General features: G+C 37.3%; 4 protein-coding genes across 9 annotated transcripts; 1 reads left to right on the top strand and 3 right to left on the bottom strand.

The window, feature by feature from the left end:
- On the bottom strand, positions 2,636–6,407 carry LOC104706168 (GTP-binding protein OBGC, chloroplastic). Of its 5 annotated transcripts, none has more exons than XM_010422327.2 (7): positions 5,889–6,407; positions 4,729–5,344; positions 3,969–4,242; positions 3,594–3,885; positions 3,342–3,507; positions 3,146–3,254; positions 2,636–3,007 (listed from the first exon to the last, which is right to left on the bottom strand). In XM_010422327.2, exons 1-7 carry the CDS (start codon positions 6,382–6,384, stop codon positions 2,885–2,887), a joined length of 2,076 nt encoding a protein of 691 aa, XP_010420629.1. In that variant the 5' UTR covers positions 6,385–6,407; the 3' UTR covers positions 2,636–2,884. The 5 variants fall into 5 exon arrangements, with proteins under 5 accessions (XP_010420629.1, XP_019083875.1, XP_010420630.1 ...); XM_019228330.1 differs by having other exon boundaries at positions 4,729–4,819; positions 5,364–6,407; XM_010422328.2 differs by having other exon boundaries at positions 2,638–3,032.
- Positions 6,543–9,998, top strand: LOC104706169 (probable serine/threonine-protein phosphatase 2A regulatory subunit B'' subunit TON2). Its single transcript, XM_010422331.2, has 12 exons — positions 6,543–6,871; positions 7,159–7,250; positions 7,370–7,432; positions 7,519–7,617; positions 7,717–7,875; positions 8,108–8,179; positions 8,317–8,449; positions 8,552–8,616; positions 8,718–8,793; positions 8,902–9,003; positions 9,114–9,306; positions 9,596–9,998. Exons 1-12 carry the CDS (start codon positions 6,730–6,732, stop codon positions 9,840–9,842), a joined length of 1,443 nt encoding a protein of 480 aa, XP_010420633.1. The 5' UTR covers positions 6,543–6,729; the 3' UTR covers positions 9,843–9,998.
- Positions 10,012–14,329, bottom strand: LOC104706170 (acyl-CoA-binding domain-containing protein 4-like). Of its 2 annotated transcripts, none has more exons than XM_010422333.2 (17): positions 13,955–14,329; positions 13,796–13,863; positions 13,382–13,463; positions 13,165–13,287; positions 12,987–13,064; positions 12,796–12,900; positions 12,645–12,711; positions 12,489–12,550; positions 12,265–12,404; positions 12,049–12,175; positions 11,845–11,959; positions 11,687–11,775; positions 11,502–11,585; positions 11,098–11,418; positions 10,457–10,960; positions 10,314–10,373; positions 10,012–10,239 (listed from the first exon to the last, which is right to left on the bottom strand). In XM_010422333.2, the coding sequence occupies exons 2-17, from the start codon at positions 13,831–13,833 to the stop codon at positions 10,159–10,161; spliced, it is 2,076 nt and encodes a 691-aa protein (XP_010420635.1). In that variant the 5' UTR covers positions 13,834–13,863; positions 13,955–14,329; the 3' UTR covers positions 10,012–10,158. The 2 variants fall into 2 exon arrangements, with proteins under 2 accessions (XP_010420635.1, XP_010420634.1); XM_010422332.2 differs by having other exon boundaries at positions 11,050–11,418; positions 13,955–14,322.
- LOC104706171 (monothiol glutaredoxin-S2) lies at positions 15,011–15,702 on the bottom strand. The gene has a single exon (XM_010422334.2). The coding sequence runs from the start codon at positions 15,550–15,552 to the stop codon at positions 15,244–15,246; it is 309 nt and encodes a 102-aa protein (XP_010420636.1). The 5' UTR covers positions 15,553–15,702; the 3' UTR covers positions 15,011–15,243.

The raw sequence follows: 18,955 nt of genomic DNA on the forward strand, positions 1-18,955 counted from the left end.
AAAAAAAAAAAAAAAAAAACACACTATCGCTTTGGGTACATGGTTATAGACTTATAGTTCAATAGTTTTGTAATGAATTGCATGAGATGATTTTCTTACGTTTGGTATGGCTAATATAGAACTTAAGTTGATCTGAAATTTTCCCTACAAAACCTCGGAGAAGTAAAAAAAAAACAATCTATAATCTCTTTGATCATGTTTTCAGAATAGGGTAATTAATTTGGAAAACATGTGACATGTGATAATCCCAATTGGCTTTGCGCACGATATTGGGATTGCACTATTGAGCTATTGAACACTTTTGGGTGGAAATCTTTTAGTCAAGTTCCATGTGATCGAGGCTTTCTTGGGTTCAGGAATGAAGAATTTCTTCACATTTCTCAAAAACAAAAGGCAAAGAAAAAAATACACAAAATTTTGAACAGCTAATGAAAAGCCAAAACTTTTGCTTATGAAATTTAAATAAATTTCTGTGTGATTTTAAATTTTATTTTTAGTGTCAAAAGGACATCCCCGGGATTTAGGGGTAAAGGTTGTCTTAGAACAAACTTGGACTTTGACGAGAGTCCAGACACTGTGACCAAAAAAGCCAAGTGGGGACTTCACTATAAGTTTGCTATTGAATTATATATCTCCGACAATACAAGTTCATAAAGATTCATATTAATTATCACTGCCATATTTGTTTATATATAATCAGCCGAAGTGTAAAACACTGTAACTGTTTTTTATTGTTTTTTCTTCTTCAGTTTTCATATAACCTAAGTGTAAATAAGAATGATATATTTCAATATAACACTTTCGATTTTTTTTCTGTTTTAATAGTTTGATGTCTCTTGGGAGTATTCAATGTTTTGCTCAAAAACCAAAGCATGATATAAATATATTTATTTGTGGTTACACTCGTGTAGATTACTCTGTTCTAGAATTCGGGTCATTATTGGAAAGTTATAAGCTCTGATCCTTTTGTTTACTAGTACTACTCATTTTTTTAAATTAAAAGTCAGGTGATCAAGACACATTCGTGGCACCTAGTGGGACGTAACACATCATAATTATATCCTAAATTATGTTCGTGCTCTCCATGTGCTCTGGCTCTCTCTCTCTCTAATCACTTCAAATGATAATTAAATTGTTTACATCGTTGAATAGTTTGTATACATCGTTGAATAATTTGTAGATTCATAATAAAAAAACGGTTTAAAATTACAGATTTTTTCTTTTTCCGGTTAATTTAAAAGTATGAAACGTGAAAGAATTTTATTTCGAAACGCAAACACAACGGAACCAAACAAGGCAACTTCAGAAACAAACACACAGTTAGATAGATTTACTTCGGGAAGGAACAAAAAACCAATGAAAAGTAAACACGTAAGCTAGAGAGAAACCCCACCGAACCTAGTAGGCGCATACTATGTAAGATACTGTCGATGACACGTAAGATACTGTTGCCGCACGCGACAACGAACGAGGAACACAACACAAAAAGTACTTAAACTCAACTAAATCCAATGCTTTGCACTTACGTGTCGTGATCTGACCCGACGGATGTGTCTGGTCAAAAAGAAGATCTTCTCTCGTACGGACCGTCTGATTTTTGGATTGGACGGCTGATATGAGGAGAGAACTGCCAGTGATTTAGACCATATCCCTCCTTCCCGTTTCTTCTCTTCCTGTCTTTTTTTTTACAAACCGGCCGGTTTACATGTATATACGGCTAATTTTTTGTTAATTTTTGTGTGATACCAAATAGGCAAATACCATCAACTTACTTATATTGTGTCTCAAAATTCGTTGTTATCAGATAATATACTTTTAAGAGCTAAAAAACAAGGAATACTGCAAATTGTTACAAAAGTTGTTTAAATAAAATAAAAATTTAAAGACATTGAACCGACTAATCAATTATTTGCTTCAACCAGCTCATTTTCAGTTGGTCAAGTGATGCATTGGTGGTGTAAATGTTTTTGTTTTCTTTTCAACACCTCTGTTGTGTAAAAATGTTAGTATAGATTAAAGAAAAAGTGTAATAAAATGGGACTTTCTTATTAACATATACTATCATATACTATATTATTTCCTCACAGATAATTGTAGGTCTAAAACATCGTTTTTTCTTTTAGTAAGGTCACATCTAGGCATATCAATTAGGGCCAAAACCTGCGGGTTGGCCTAGTGCAACTTTGAAAAATAGCGGGCTCGGATTTAAATATATATGTCCAGAAAAAATCGGGTTTTTCGGTTCAGCCCATTTGGGCTATAGAGTTTTTCGGGCTCGGGTCAGCCCGAAAAGTCCTTTAACAAATATATTTGTACTTTTTTGTTAACGTTTTTGTTTGATTGCAATATTTGATTAATAATTTATTTTAATTAAAGTTTTAAACTCTAATTCTAGTTTTTATATTTACTTAAAAACCATATTTAATACTTCAAAATTTTGTTTAGTTTTAAACTTTTATATTAAATTAAGTTGGTTGTAATGAATATAGATGAGTTATTAAATTTTTGATTGATTTGTTTTATAGTGCACCTTCTAACACTGTTTTTTAAGGTTTATAAGTTTGAATTTTTGATCGGTAAGATAAGCCTGAAAAGCCCTGTAATCCTGTTAGGGCCAGGCTTGGACTTTGAAATATAGGTTCGGAAATATTTCGGGCCAGACCAGGCCGAGCTCAAACATATGCGGGCTTTACGGGTTTCGGGCTGGGCCGGGCCGGGCCAGTCCATTGACATCCCTAGTCACATCAAATACAGACCATAACAAATCCCAAAAATGATAATATATGATACATATACAATACATCTAAAAAATTTGATTCAATGATCTGCGACCGGTTTCACTCAAATGACCGGCAAAGTAAACTGATTGACTTATCCCGTGGGTTTAAGAAACACTCCACATTCCACAACAACAAAGAGAAGTAAAGATGGTTTTATTTCCACTGAGGCCATCTGACTGAATCTGTGGAAGTCTTGTTCGAATCTGTAGGACGGCTCGAGCCATTGGCTGAGTCATGCCATATCAACTCCATCTATCCACATACATAATACACATAAATAAAAAGATTGTAAACATTTCATAAACCTCTAAATCTTAACCACTTTTAACAGACAAAAAAAAACATTTTGAGAAACTCATACAAACCTCTCCTACGATCACGGTATCACCTTCTTTAACGCCCATATTCTTCAGTGATTTGTTCACACCGCAAGCATCAAGCACGTTCTGAAACCTTTTGTCTGAATCCATGTACCTATCCAAACACAAATCGCATCGTCATTGGTCAGTGGCACCCGATTAGTTAGATTGCATAAAATCTTGGCTGGAGTTTAACTCATACCGCCAGTTAGTCATCTGGACAAACCGCTGAAGCCCGGCTCCAACTACATGCCACGCCCTGGTACCACTATCGCGGAAGATCTTAAACTCATTAATTGCTGCTCGTCGTTCCTTATCAATCTTCTTAGCTACATGGTCCAGATTCTCATTCGCTTGATCGAACAATGCTACAGCCAATTTGAAAACAAACCCCATCAATACACTGCATAAGCACGGTCTCATTCTATTATGCCAAATTAAAAGTAGAACACACCTTTGGGTTCTGCATTGGCTGCTCTGTACTTCTTTAGGAGTTCATAAACGGAGGAGATTACTTCATGTGTACCGTCTCTTTGTACTGCGCTCATACAAAAAGGTTCAATCCCACGGGCACGAAGAGTTTCCTGAAACATTGGCCACTTCTCGTAAGCATCTGGGAGGTCCATTTTGTTGTATGCCACTACGTAAGGCTTTTCGGCGATCTCAGGACTGAATAGTTCGAGTTCGAGACGAACAGCTTCAAACTCAAGTTCAGGTTGCGGAGCTGAACCATCCACAACATGTACCTTTACACCCACAAAAGAGAGGCTCGTCTAAGAAAAAACAAAAATAAAGTATTAAAGATTGAATCTATAGACGGTTGTTTTACCAGTGCTGAACATCTCTCAGTGTGCCTTAGAAACTCATGGCCTAAACCAAAGCCTCTGTGCGCTCCTTCGAGCAAACCAGGAAGATCTGCGACCACCATTGTTGAATCATAATCAAATGAAACCACACCTAGATTGGGAAGTAACGTGGTGAATGGGTAATTTGCTATGGTTGGCTGAGCGGCACATATCACGCTCAACAACGTGCTTTTTCCTGCATTTGGAGCACCCACGATACCTACGTCTGCGACCAGTTTCAGTTCCAAGTCCAGCCACCTATAGGAATATGAAAAGTTATAATTCAAAATCAGAGCTTCCCAGAAAGAAAAAAAAACCAAAATATAAGAGCCACATATTACATGTCTTAGAAAGGCAAACACAAAGTCTCACAAGTCTACACCAGCATGAAAGTATTTGACTCTTAGACTACTTAGGCCAATCTAAAGTTAACCCAGAAATTCAAATCCATTCATAAAACATCAACATCTCTGTATCAACAGGAGCGTTACTACTTGCAAGTAAACACTCACATGTACAAATCAAGCTTAAACAAATAATAGAAAGAGTTCCATGCTCCTATACCAAAATGAAATCTTTACATCATTTAAGCATTCAGCTTTTATGATTAGTTCGTCCCTTGGGTATCTAACATCACGAGGGTGGAAAGTGAATACTAACAGTGCGTTGAAGTCTCAAACTTTACACAATATTCCATCAATCCCCTGATTTGGAACAACTCAAAATGAAAAAAAACACACTTACATTTCAGGACCTTCTTCACCATTTTCAGCTATCCTAGGAACTTTATTCATCCCTGACTTAAACGAAGCATTCCCTCGTCCACCTCTACCACCAGGCAACAACAATGCCCTCTGTCCCGGATGCAACAACTCCAAAAGCACTTCCTTCTCCTCCTCCTCCTCACCCTCCACCTCACTCCCAACCTCTCTAGCCTGTCTCACCACCGTCCCAGGAGCCACTTTCACCACAACACTATCTCCTTTAGCTCCACTCTGCATCTTCCCTCTCCCATGTTCCCCACGTCCCGCCCTGAAATGCACACTCTTACGAAACGGCAACAACGAATTCATAGACCCATCAACCTCTACATACACATTCCCTCCTCTCCCTCCATCTCCACCAGAAGGTCCTCCAAAAGGAACAAACTTTTCTCTCCTAAACGCCACCACACCGTTCCCTCCATCACCAGCTTTAACAAATATCTTCGCTCTATCGAAACACCGCATCACCGCTGGAACCCCTTTCTCCTTCACCCCAATCTCACCATCTTCCTCTTCCTCTCCCTCTTCACCCGAGAAACATAAAACTTTTCCATCCTTCGACCCAGATCCTTCACTCTCATCCGTATCATCATCACCATACTCAAACACTTCNACCAGGCAACAACAATGCCCTCTGTCCCGGATGCAACAACTCCAAAAGCACTTCCTTCTCCTCCTCCTCCTCACCCTCCACCTCACTCCCAACCTCTCTAGCCTGTCTCACCACCGTCCCAGGAGCCACTTTCACCACAACACTATCTCCTTTAGCTCCACTCTGCATCTTCCCTCTCCCATGTTCCCCACGTCCCGCCCTGAAATGCACACTCTTACGAAACGGCAACAACGAATTCATAGACCCATCAACCTCTACATACACATTCCCTCCTCTCCCTCCATCTCCACCAGAAGGCCCTCCAAAAGGAACAAACTTTTCTCTCCTAAACGCCACCACACCGTTCCCTCCATCACCAGCTTTAACAAATATCTTCGCTCTATCAAAACACCGCATCACCGCTGGAACCCCTTTCTCCTTCACCCCAATCTCACCATCTTCCTCTTCCTCTCCCTCTTCACCCGAGAAACATAAAACTTTTCCATCCTTCGACCCAGATCCTTCACTCTCATCCGTATCATCATCACCATACTCAAACACTTCCTCTTCCCAATCTTCATCATCTTCATCAATTGATCCTGAACTGCCTTCAAACACATCCAATCTTCTATAATTCCCCCAGATATCATCATCATCATAACTCTTCACCTCTTTCTCTTTCTCTTCTTCCTCAATTTCCCCCAAAGGTTCAACCTTTTCCTCGACCCTAGCCACATTTGACTCAGACAACTTCACTTCTTCGGAAACTTTTAAATAAGAAGAAGACAAAAGAGACACATCTGAGAAATCTTCCCTGGGAGGAAGACGGGTATAAGTAGTAGCTTCGCCGCCGGCGTCAGAAACTGGCTGGAGTTTATCGCCGCCTCGAGATTTAAGATCGACTTCGCGTTTGAGCTTCGTTTTTCTAGGGTTTTTGGTGGTTCTTCCCGAGACTTGGTCAGGTTTAGCGAAGATCTTCCGCGTCCTGGTTTGTCGGGCTAGAGCTTGAGGAGTGAAGAAACAGTTAATGGATATGGAAGCCATTTTGTTTCTCTGAAGAAGCTATCTAACGGGACTATATTGTTATTAACACAAATTGCACTAAATATTGATTTTTTAAAGTTTCGTAAAATAATTGAAAAGTAATATAAACACGAGGACTTATACTGCAAAACAAAAGAAACTTTTGTTACCTTTGAAGTTTGAAGCTTTGGATCTCGCAGATTAAGGAGCTTCAGAGAGAGGGAGAGAGAGAGAGAGAGAGAGAGAGAAAGGGGGGCTCTAGGGTTTCTGCAGTTTCTGGTTCAGTCTCACCTTCCTCTCAAAGGGTTTTAATCTCTCTCTCTGCTTCATTTGGTAGCTGGCATTGAGGGTGTGAGATTAGAGAAAATGTATAGCGGATCTAGCGATGGTGAGAGTCACGATACATCGACGCAGAGGAAGATCCCTCCGGCATCATCGATGCTTTGGGTTAGAAATCTACGACGGTATATTGGTTCCGGCGCTGGATTAGGATCCGAAGCTCTAATGGGTAAGGTTCTTTTTTGCTTGTTGCCGCGTTTTGGTTGTTGGGACAGTCTGTCTGTAGTTTTCTTATTATAATCTTTTAGCTTAAGGTGATGTCATAAATTGAGGAAATTTCGAATTTTTAATCGCATTTTGTAGTTTGTTATGTTTTGGATATGAGTAAAGTTCCTGAATTTAGAACCGTCTGGGGAAAATGTACCTTTTTTTTATGTAGACAAACACTCTGTTTAACTATGATGGAGTCTTGGTTTTGCAAAGTTTGATAAGGGATTAATGTTATTTGTTTTGTAGAGCTTGAGACGAAGAGAATATTGCTTGAGATATTCAAAGAGAAGCAACAGAAAAGCCAAGAAGCAGGCACCATACCGAGTTTCTACAAGAAGGTTTGTCCCTTACATTAGTATTTTACTCAATGTAAAACTTGCAATGTGTTATACCATTCCTAAAAGTTGGTAATTTGTGTCTTGACAATAAGATTTATGTTCTTTTACTCTTGGTTCAGAAACCAGAAAATGGATCTATTAGTCAAAGGGTACAGAAGCTTGCAAAATACCGCTTCTTGAAGGTATAGACTCTTCATTTCCTGCTCTTATTGCTTCGGAAGAAGTTTAATGTTTTTGCTCACTTCGTCATGTTGGTTAATTTCCACAGAAACAATCGGATCTTTTGTTAAATGCCGATGATTTGGCGGCTATGTGGGTTTGTTTGAGAGAAAATTGTGTGATTGATGATGCCACTGGTGCTGAAAAGGTATAAACATCTTTTGTATAGTGTTGCTCTAGAGCTGAAATTATTATTTTTATCTGTGGTAATGTTGATGCTGATATTTGTGCTGTCTTGTACATGTAGATGAACTATGAAGACTTCTGTCATATTTCCTCTGTATGTACAGAACAAATCGGTCCCAAATGTCGCCGGTTTTTTAGCCCATCCAATTTCATGAAGTTTGAGAAGGACGAGGCTGGGAGGATCGCCATTTTACCATTTTATCTTTATGTGATGCGCACGGTGAGTATCCTTACGTGTTTTTTTTTGTGTATGCAGTTTTGGTTATTGTGGCTATACATCAGTCTGTGCCATAAGCTAAATATAGGGAGTTTCGTTGTTGTATTTGAGTGGCACTAGCTTTGCTAGTCTTGATGTTTGTTTTTCAAGTCTTTCTTACTTTGACTTGTCTTATACTTTAATCAACTATAGTTTATACTCGTTTTGATTACGTATATGCTCTAACACTGTTCAGGTGTCACTTACACAAGCTAGGATTGATATGAGTGAGCTTGACGAAGACTCTGATGGTTTCCTTCAATCTGATGTAAGTACCCAAGTAGCTCTAAAGCTTTAATTTTAGAATTGGCCCTAGGTGCTTCAAGTAGTCGTCCTACGTGCAAATGGTGCCGACTCTTATGTCGGAGTTCCTAACAAATAGTCTCTTTGATGTTACTATTATAGGATATGGAGTCCTACATTGGTGGTCTAATCCCTAATCTGGCACAATTGAGGGACATGCCTCCAGCCTTTAATCAAATGTATTGTCGCATAGCTGCACAAAAGTTTTTCTTCTTCTGTGATCCCCACAGGCGAGGTAGGCAAAAAGATTTATTATGTTGAGGCAGTGCAAAATTTGCTTGACCTAGTATTCAATCTACATGTGTTAAATTTAAATGTGATCGTGTTTTGCTTACAGGAAGAGCCTGTATTAAGAAGATACTTCTTAGTAACTGTCTGCAGGAACTAATGGAATTGCATCAGGTAAATTTAGATGAAAGATGAAGGGATTACAGCTAACTTCCAGAAGCTACTATATATTTTACTTCCATTTTCTGATTTTTCCTCGGATATCCTACTGTTAGGAAAGCGAGGAGGAGGTCACAGACACTGAACAGGCAGAAAATTGGTTCTCTTTGACTTCAGCTCAACGCATATGTGGTGGGTGTGCTCTGGCCTAATACCTGCAGATAAACTGTCAAAAGTTCTAGCTATTTCTTATTAAGAACTCAACTATAATTGAATCCAGAGTTTCTTTTTTTTCGGTAGATATGTTTCTCGCACTTGATAAAGATATGAGTGGATCGTTGAGCAAACAAGAACTCAAAGAATATGCTGATGGGACCCTAACTGGGATTTTCATCGAAAGAGGTCAGTGTAGGATTTTTGTAGTATTGATACTTACCAAAAGTGATCAAGACAAGCTTAATATTGTTTTTGAAGTGGTTGGGTACATACTAAGTGTCCCTTTGTTTTTGTAGTGTTCGATGAGCATGTCCGGCGTGGTAAAAGTGGCGCAGGCAATTCCCGGGAAATGGACTTCGACAGTTTCCTTGATTTTGTTCTTGCTTTGGAGAATAAAGACACTCCAGAGGGCTTAACATATTTATTCCGTTGTCTTGATCTCCAAGGGAGAGGCTTTCTCACTACTGCTGATATTCACTCTCTCTTCAGGTAATTAATCTTTGTCAGGAGACTGAATCTGTTTAGTTTTTTACTTTTAGTAGATTTTGTTAAAGACATGGAAGTAAAGAAGGGGAGCATCAAAGAGTTGTGATGTTATCTGATACAATCTTCCTAAATAAAAATTCTGCATTTCCTGCTTGCGGAAGCTGAGTTTTGTTCCGCAAGTCTCATATCTGCAAAGACACTAGTGCATCTAAAATACACCGTTGATGTGAGATCATGCCATTGTCTCTCTTTTGAATGAGTGTCTAAAATTTTCTCTCTCTTAAACTTGCAGAGATGTTCACCAGAAATGGATAGAAGGTGGGAACTATGAATTGTGCATAGAGGATGTCCGGGATGAGATCTGGGACATGGTAAAGCCATCTGACCCGTTAAAGATCACACTGGGTGATCTCTTGGGATGTAAACAAGGTGGAACCGTTGCGAGCATGCTTATAGATGTGCGAGGCTTCTGGGCTCATGACAACCGTGAGAACCTTCTTCAAGAAGAAGAAGAACCACCTGAGGAAGAGTCTCAGTGATAATGTTATTTCCTGTGTCTACCTAAAAAATGCTAATCATTAAGAGCAAAAGTCTCCACTAGTGAACAGTCACATCTCCACTCTTATCTGTGTGTATGTTTTAAGAAGCTTATTATTAGTTGGTGACGTTTAATGAAAGAAATGGCTGTTTATATTGTTTCTTGTCTAATACTTGGAATCTGATTTGATTTTTTGAAATTTCTGAATGCTTCTTTTTTACATTAATCCACAAAACATAGACATGGATTCATCATTCAGTCATGTCTTGAGTATTACAAAATGGAAGTCTTAAAGGTTATTGCGTAGTGGTCTGTGTTCAGACATGGAAAGGCTTTCTGGGTGTAGCAGCTCTATTTTCCAGAGATTGCAACCTTTGCTTCAGATGAAACACTTCAACCTGCGTTCACCTCACGTTGTCAGAAAAACGCAAAATTGAACAGATTGTATTGATAATGATGTTGATGATGATACCTGCAACTGGAACGCTCTTGCTCTTTCTCCTGCAAGAACTCCTCTAGTTGAATGCAACTCCTACAAAAACCAGTAACACAATGCTTTTAAATTTTGATCCACCAAGTTTTGAAAACGCTTGTATATCCACAAGGATTTTTTACCTTTTGTGTATCGTCTAGGACAGCTTTTAGGAACGCTACATCATGCTCGAGCCTGACATTGTCGGAGTGAACCATGTTTGACAAACTATTAGCTTCCTCTTGAGCGAGCTCTAACCCGGTAAGCTTCTCCTTAAGCAATTCAACATCTCTCATAGCGTCAGATAGCTTTTTATCTGTCTCTTGTTTGCTCCTCAACGCAACCGACACATTCCTCTCAGCCGCCTCTCTTCCCGCCAATGCTGTTTCTAACTGCCCTTCCAGAATCCCATTTCTTCTTATAAGAGCCGTCATTTTCGCCTCATGGAATTGGTACACGCTTGATGATGACATAGATCCTGCAAAATTGATATTATCCATTTCTTGGAATATTAAGGCGCCATCGACGTTTTCTAAAGGAAATGACTCAGAGCATTGCTTCTGGAGATTTGATATATCATGGTTAGAAACCATAGAAAGTGTTTTCTCTGCTGTAATCTTTGCTCCTCCATTGTTGTCATCTACAGTCTGAAACCAATGAGAAGAAATTGCCTACGATTAAAGGCAATTCAAGAACACCAGTGAACGCAGGTGAATCATAAACTAACTATATATACCCGAGACACGGAAACTTCTTCTTCTGAGCACTTAGTAGGTTCAATTACCGCTCTGTATTCCTCTTCCGTGCTAAACTGTTTACGCAAAGAGACATTTCCAGAAGACGGGTTATGATGATCACCGAAAGCAATCTCTGATAAAGACCTTCTACCAGAACCGCCATGCTCTTCAATGGCTGAAGCAAGTTTCTGTCTGGCAACTGAATCAATGAGCCTCTGTGAAGAGGCTTTGACTGATTCATCAGAGGTTATAGCCGCCGAGGGAGAAGATCGTTTACCAAACAGTAACCGGCCAGGGTTTTTCTTGGAAGTTGTCTGCGGATGTGTTGGCGATTCACTCTTGTTCTTGTCAACGATAAAAGTCTCAACCTTTTCATAAAAAAGTTTTAGACTTTGCATCAACGATTGAAACAAAAATTGTGAACAATGCAGCGGGATGATGAGGCTCGTACCTGATTAGAAGGATCTTTTTTCGTTCCTCCAAAAGCTACGAGAAAATCTTTATCTTTGTGTTGCAGAAGAACTAGACTAAATCCCTATACCAACCATATCACAAGACAACAACTGAGCTTTAACTGATAGCGGTTGAAAGAATATAAAAGTTAACTATAAAATGGGTATATATCTATTTATCCACCTTGTTGGATGTGATAGAAGATTGAGATGAGATACTTGCAACAGACCACTCGACCTTTAGGATATCAAAGACCAATGTTTCCGCGTGTCCTACACAGAAAAAAAACTCAAACTTGTAACATCTGAGTCGATTCAGCACAGTTTCAAGGTAGAACTTACTCTTCTTTCTGCTTCCACCTCCGGTTATATACCATTTAGTACCGCAAAGAACTCCACAACTACCCGCTCTTGGAGACGGATGAAATCCTCTTATCTTTATTCTTGACCATACCATCTTGATGACACCAAAAGATACAAGTGTCAAGAAACCAAACAAATTTCAGTTAATAGTAAAAAATATAAAAAAGTTGGTGTGTGTATTACGGTTTCAAAGTCGAGTGAGTATAAGTCATTGAGTGTTTTGTTCTTGCCCGAACCTCCAAACACAAACAGAATTTTGTCGTCGAATAGCGTGGCTACATGATGTGATCTTGCACACGGCCGTGTTCCTCTGGTATTTTAGGAAAAAACCATGTCACGAATACGCCAGTAGGAGTTTACATGTAAACTGTCACTAGAAAAGCGAGGAAAAAAACTCACGTGCAGTTAAGAGGAAGCCATGTAGATGATTTGAGATCAAACATATGAAGATCATTTAGTTTCCTCTTCTTAGAGTCTTCACCACCGAAAAGTATCAATACAGAACTAGCCCTCACCACTGTGTGACCATTGCGACTGACCTGCAATTTTTTCTCCATGTCACTTCACAATCCAAACCATAAAGCCACAAACTTTTAAATGTATGTTGAAGAATAGAAACATACCGGTAAGTCTCCTTTTGCATCCATTAGCGACCAGCATTCTGAATCAGTATCAAATGCCCAAACTGCCAATAATATATAGACATACAACCACCAATTTAGGCAGAGCAAAAAACATCAAAAGTCTAGACTTTAGATTACAAAACAACTGTGTGAAACCTGAAACTCTATCACTGCAGGGAACTGTTTTTCCACCCACCAATAGCACTTTTTTACCCCAAGAGACCTAACAACGGATTAAAAAAAGCAATCAAAACCGAAACGTATAAAAACCAGAAAACATCTTTGCTCAAACCAAACAATCAATTACCAAGCAATGGCCTTTCCAAGCAGGGATCATGAGAGGAAGACTACTTGGCGATAAGTAAACTTTCGAAGACACGGTGGACCATGTAAATGAATCAAAGTTAAGCACCTGTAAAATGCAAAGCTGAGAATATCAAATATCAACCCCTTTAAGCTAGTGTTTGATACCTATAAATTGTTCTTTTGTCTTTTTACCTGTACATCATCCAACAAGCCATTACCAGATTCTCCACCAACTACTATCATTTTGTTCCCAATAGCTGCCGCCGCATGCTGCATAAAAGTAAAAAAAAAAAACAAAAAACAGTTAGTTCTTGAAAACAGCTCAGAAGCTAATGACTCATCAAAAAAAACAACCGAGAAACTCTATTACATTAAAGCGTGGAGCAGGTTTATCCCCACCAACCGGTAAGACCATCCAATTCTCAGTAGTCCTTGATGAAGGCAGGAAATCAACTTCATCAGAATAACTAGTGGCAGCCAGAACAGCTTCATTCTGCATCATGTTTCTTACAACAAATCAGATAACAACAAGGCAATGTTAACCAAACAGTTACAAACATATGTTGGTCTTCTAATATATAACTTACACTAGAGTTATCAGCGCGTTTGATGGTTCGCAAAGGACTCTTATATCCTTGAACAGACTCCGCCAGCTGTACCTTCTTAACTCTGATCAATTTTACATCCACAATCAGTCTCAAGAAACATATACCAATTGAAATCTGTTGTAACCCATGAAACGTATTGACATGATTAAAAAAATTGCTTCAACCTAAAAATAGAATCCCCAAATTCATAGGAAAAGACCAATGCTTGAACAATGTTATAAAAAGGAGTTGCTTTTGCAGTAAGCTTAAACAGGATACTCGAAAAGGTGATTCGCTTATAATGTAAACAAAGAAAAAGATAAAAGAAACCTCAAAAAGTTCCCAACTTTGAGTAAAAATCAATATATACAGAGAGACCCACAAAAAGGTGATAAGTGTAAAAGAAGACTAAACCTGCCAAGTCTCATCCGCCTCTTAGAAAAGCTGAACATTTTCTTCCAATTTCTCAGAAATCCCCAACCCTAAAAAAAAAAAAAAAAAGGCTAAATACATTGTCATCATCCTGAGATACCGAGAAAGCAAGAAATTTACTGAAATTGTAAAAGAGGATACCTTCTTAACTTGTTTTGAATCTAAGATTCAGAAGTTTACAAGCTGACCCAAATCTGAAAATCAAATTTTTGATTTTTCAGAGAAGATCAACCACCAAACACCACCACAATGGCCATATGTATCCACAGCTCGAAAACGACGTCGTATGAATCCTACCTAGCAAAGCTGTCTTGGGGCCAGAACAGGGAAAATGATTGGAGGGGAGCCGGGAGGATTGATTTTAGCTTATTGGAAGTATATAAATTTGTTGTCTTTAAGCAATATATAACAATGGATGGGACCAAAGTTTTAGTAAACCAAAACAAAGCGAATCTTGTAATGTAAATTGTTTATCTGGGCCTTACTTATTTTACTTATTAGCCGTTCGAGACTCGAGAGAGAGAGAGATGGGAACAACCGTTGTGTCATGTGTGTGGTTTTGGTTCGTTGAGTTATGGCGACATGTTTTGTCTGTTTCTGCGGAAAGTGTGATTTGAGTTTAGTGTTTTGTTTTAATGCTCACGATTCGCGACGCCCTTTGTGGGTCCCTTAACTTCCCGCAGACTTATATACGACTTCTCGATATTTCTAAATCAAATGATCAAATCTATAATAGTAACACACTAACACTACTATTTAGTAGTAGTATTTACTTTTTTTTTTTTTTTTGACAACTATATACTTTTCATATATAGCAATTAGCAAATATATAATAATGTTATTAATATAGTAATTTTAGAAGAAAAAAATACTATGCAAATATCACTGATTTGTTTATATTTTAAAAAGTTATATGTATTCATGTATGTTGGCTAGTTTTAAATTTTTGCTCTTGTGTAAAAAAAAATATTTTCGGTACAATTTTTTATGCCCTCAAAAAATGTATTAAAATTGCATATGTAGATTAAAAATTGTTTGTTTTTAAAAAATTCAACAAATCAAAAATAATATTATATAATATAAAATATTAAATTAATTTAAACTATGCGTATAAATTTGATAATATTTTATATTATGAAAGAATAGAATATTAGTTTTCAATCTTGCTTTTCTTTTCTTCGTTAAAGAATCAGTTTATGCAGATAAATTATTATTACTTCTTCGTAAAAGTTCACATAAGTCAATACATATCTTTTTGTTAAAGATAACCTCAAAAAAAAAAAACAATAACACACTGATTATTGATCCGACGTGGACTCATGATATCACCATGTCACAGATCATAAAGATCATAGATGTGTTAAAACATTATTCTGCGTACACTTAACTTAGTGTTAAGTAAACTAGTTAATTAATATATTTATTATAAGTCAAACCCACAATGCACCAGCCCGCTTAAGCATAGGAATCAAGGATCCGTTTAGATGTAGACTCATGATCTCGTTTGCTCCACCGACCAACTCTCCTCCGATGAAAACCGCCGGAACTGCGGGGCTACAACCTATCCGCAACAACGCCTGCTCAATCTCCCTCCCTCTAGATATCTCATCCAGCTCGTAAACCGCTGGATTCGCTCCGAAATCGCAGAGCAAAGTTTTGATCGTGTGAGACATACAACACGAGCTCTTGCTGTATATCACCACGGGTCTCTCCATCACCATCTTCGTTATCATCTCCATTGCTCTTTTATATATGATCCAACAAATTTAAATTCTTAATTAAGGTATATGAGTCGCTATGTAAATACTCTTGTAGATTGGAAATATTTGTAGAGATTTAAAGGAAAATAAATCTCTTGATCCTACTCGGAGAATAAGGGTGTTGTGTAATGTTGTGTGAATATTAAATATGTGAGAAGTGTTTGTTTATATAGAGGTAGTCAAGACGATGTTTATTGGATTAGACGGGGAAAAGATGTTTGGATTTTGTTTCTAACGATATCGTGTCCGAAAGCGACACAACTTCAATTTTATTTTGGATCACAATGTACAATATTGAGAATCTAATGATTTTTTGAACTCATCATCTTTTCTTTTCATTTTATTGTCCATTCAGGGCATTTAGACATACTTAATAATACTCGTCATGGTTAAAAGGTGAGAATGTCCTTCGTACGGTTCCATAAAGCGATCTAGTCGATCTCAAGTAATATCAAAAACCTAAATGATTATTAACTAAAGAGACGTATAGGTTAAAAGACAAAATTGGTAAAGCGAGTAGTTTACCTAGGCCGATGTTTTGACCCAGCATGTGCACACATTTACCTTTTGAATCTTTTAAAAGTTCATACACTACAGTAAGGCGTTCCGTAAATCCAGCATTCAACCTAATATAATGCCATTAATTGTTTCCATGCACAATTATTTAATTAGGTATATGGCTATATGCCACTTTGTCGTCCTTGGATGATTAATTAGCATCAAAAAAGAGATCATGAGATTTGGATCACTTTAAAAATTCGATTTAAGTTAATCTAGTTAGGACACTCCAATTAATCATCTTATAGTTTCATGAACCAAAAATATTGAATTTTATGTTCCCTGCCATGATTATATAATATATATAGAAGGTTGACGACTTGAAGTTAAATTGGATTTCTTGCATATGCATTTTCTTACATATGATATCTCTCAAAAAAAAAAGGAATATGTAAAGCCTATCAGGAGGCATCTTATGAGTTGGAGAAATAGTTATCCAAAATAGGGGTTCATTTTTCCTTAGGCCACGTCCCCTTCTCCTCCTACGTGAGGATTCTATTCTCGACTCGCCACTTCCACATGTGAGCTAAGCACATGTGCTTTCATAGTGACTAACGAATTTTAAGGACAACGAATCGAGAATACGTATGAAAGTAAACACACACTTATATAGTTATATGTATATATGCCCTCGAGGTCCCCTTTTTTCCCAGGCTTAACATGCGGTTTAGTAAAAATTTCCATTTCGATAATCATGATTTAGTGGTTATCTAGCGAAACATACAATACATCTAAACGTTTTCATATGATGTTTTTTTCTTTCTTTTTTTGGCAAGCGAGGAGGTATAGACAATAGTCTCTTTGGACTAGAAATTTTCTATCATGATAATTTATCTGTTGGTAGAACTCGAACCCAGGATATGTTTCAGTCCCTCTTCCCTTCAAAAGCCCCCCAAGATCGATCACTAGAACAACCGAGACCGGGTACACATGATCTTTTTACAGATGTGAGTAAACATTGCATCCGAAGTTAGACCACAATCATTTTAGATATGCATATATTCTCAGTATACCATGTCGTAATCTGGTCCCATGATGTCGGATAAGATGCGTGGCCGATACGGTCCATTGCAACATGCCAAAATTTTGAGATTAATCACATTTTAAGTATTGGTGGTCTCGACTCTCAACAGTTTATTACAGAACTAGACATAACTGGTCTAAATAGCGAAACTCTATTTTGGATAGGGCTCATGTTACTGACTTACTGCAAAGCTTGTTTCAAGATGAAAACATGATGCTAAATTATATTAATTATACCCTATATTATATAGTATTAAAAAGATATATATATATATAAAGAAAAATGAATTATTAAATCCTGCAACCACCGTTGTCGTCCTTGCTTTTATAAGATTTAGCTTAAAAGTATTTTGCCTTTTTATAATCCCATCGAATCCTTGGGATGTGTTGATTGCTACAAGCACGTACGTGAAAAGAACAATTTATCCAATATAAACGAACCTTTCTTTTTCCATACTGCAGTTTGCTCCTTTCTAGACTTGCTTATATATATTCATAAATACGATAATTAATAGATTCGATGATGGTTGCACACTTGCATGTACGACTCTTGGACCTCAGAGTTTGGCCTGCTAGAAGACCAATGGCCAAATTTGGGTTCATGCATGCACGGTGGAAATGCCGACAATGTTTAATTCTTAGTTTGAAATGTATATATCACCCATATAACATAATTTATGCGATCTACGTATTGTGCTGTAGTAGTACTATTACGTGATTTTAAAAATAGAATTCTCCAATAAAGTCCAGAAATTTTTGGTTTTAGAACTAGACCGTTCATGACTTAAGTTTAGAGGAACCAAAATCACTGGTTGCACACAACTAGTTGCGGAGTTAGTAATTAGTATTCCAAGAGTGTTCTTGTATAATGAAAGTATATTATATGAAGATCAATATATATGCCTTCGTGTATGATGTGATTTTTTTTTTTTTTTAACCCTTAAGACTTTTAATTTGTATTAACTTTTGATATGTTCACAATGTAATGAAGATAGTAAGAAATAGGGTACATCTCGGTAGTAATTAAGAAGAATGTTCTCCGAAAACCTCTTCTTAGCTAATATATATATCTGCACTTCTGTTATTCTTCCTTGGTATCCAGTTGCAGGTGATCATGTCAATTTTTTTGCTCCACTTCCTGACTTTGCAAATCCAATTGAATGCTGCAAAGTTGAGTCCCTTTTTGTTGAGGATGTTGACTATTTCCTGGTTGTCTCCTTCCATATATATTCGCTTTATGCCTAGAACACATGCATGTTGCATCGCCAAGACCATTGCTTGAAGCTCACTCTCCAGTGTATGATGTGATTTATATATTATTTTTAAAAGGAAAATGTCAAAATTTTATGCTAAATACAAGATATATATTAAAAGGTGATATTATTTATCTGTCATGCAAGTTGAATATATATCATGAACAATCTCATTGCCCAAAAAAAAAATCATGAGCAATTTATATAGAATATATGCGCTATTATACAATATATATATATGCCAAACTTTATATTTGCTTTTAAAATGTGTANCTAAATAGCGAAACTCTATTTTGGATAGGGCTCATGTTACTGACTTACTGCAAAGCTTGTTTCAAGATGAAAACATGATGCTAAATTATATTAATTATACCCTATATTATATAGTATTAAAAAGATATATATATATATAAAGAAAAATGAATTATTAAATCCTGCAACCACCGTTGTCGTCCTTGCTTTTATAAGATTTAGCTTAAAAGTATTTTGCCTTTTTATAATCCCATCGAATCCTTGGGATGTGTTGATTGCTACAAGCACGTACGTGA

Source organism: Camelina sativa, chromosome 8 (genome assembly GCF_000633955.1).
Source record: "Camelina sativa cultivar DH55 chromosome 8, Cs, whole genome shotgun sequence".
Taxonomy (NCBI): domain Eukaryota; kingdom Viridiplantae; phylum Streptophyta; class Magnoliopsida; order Brassicales; family Brassicaceae; genus Camelina; species Camelina sativa.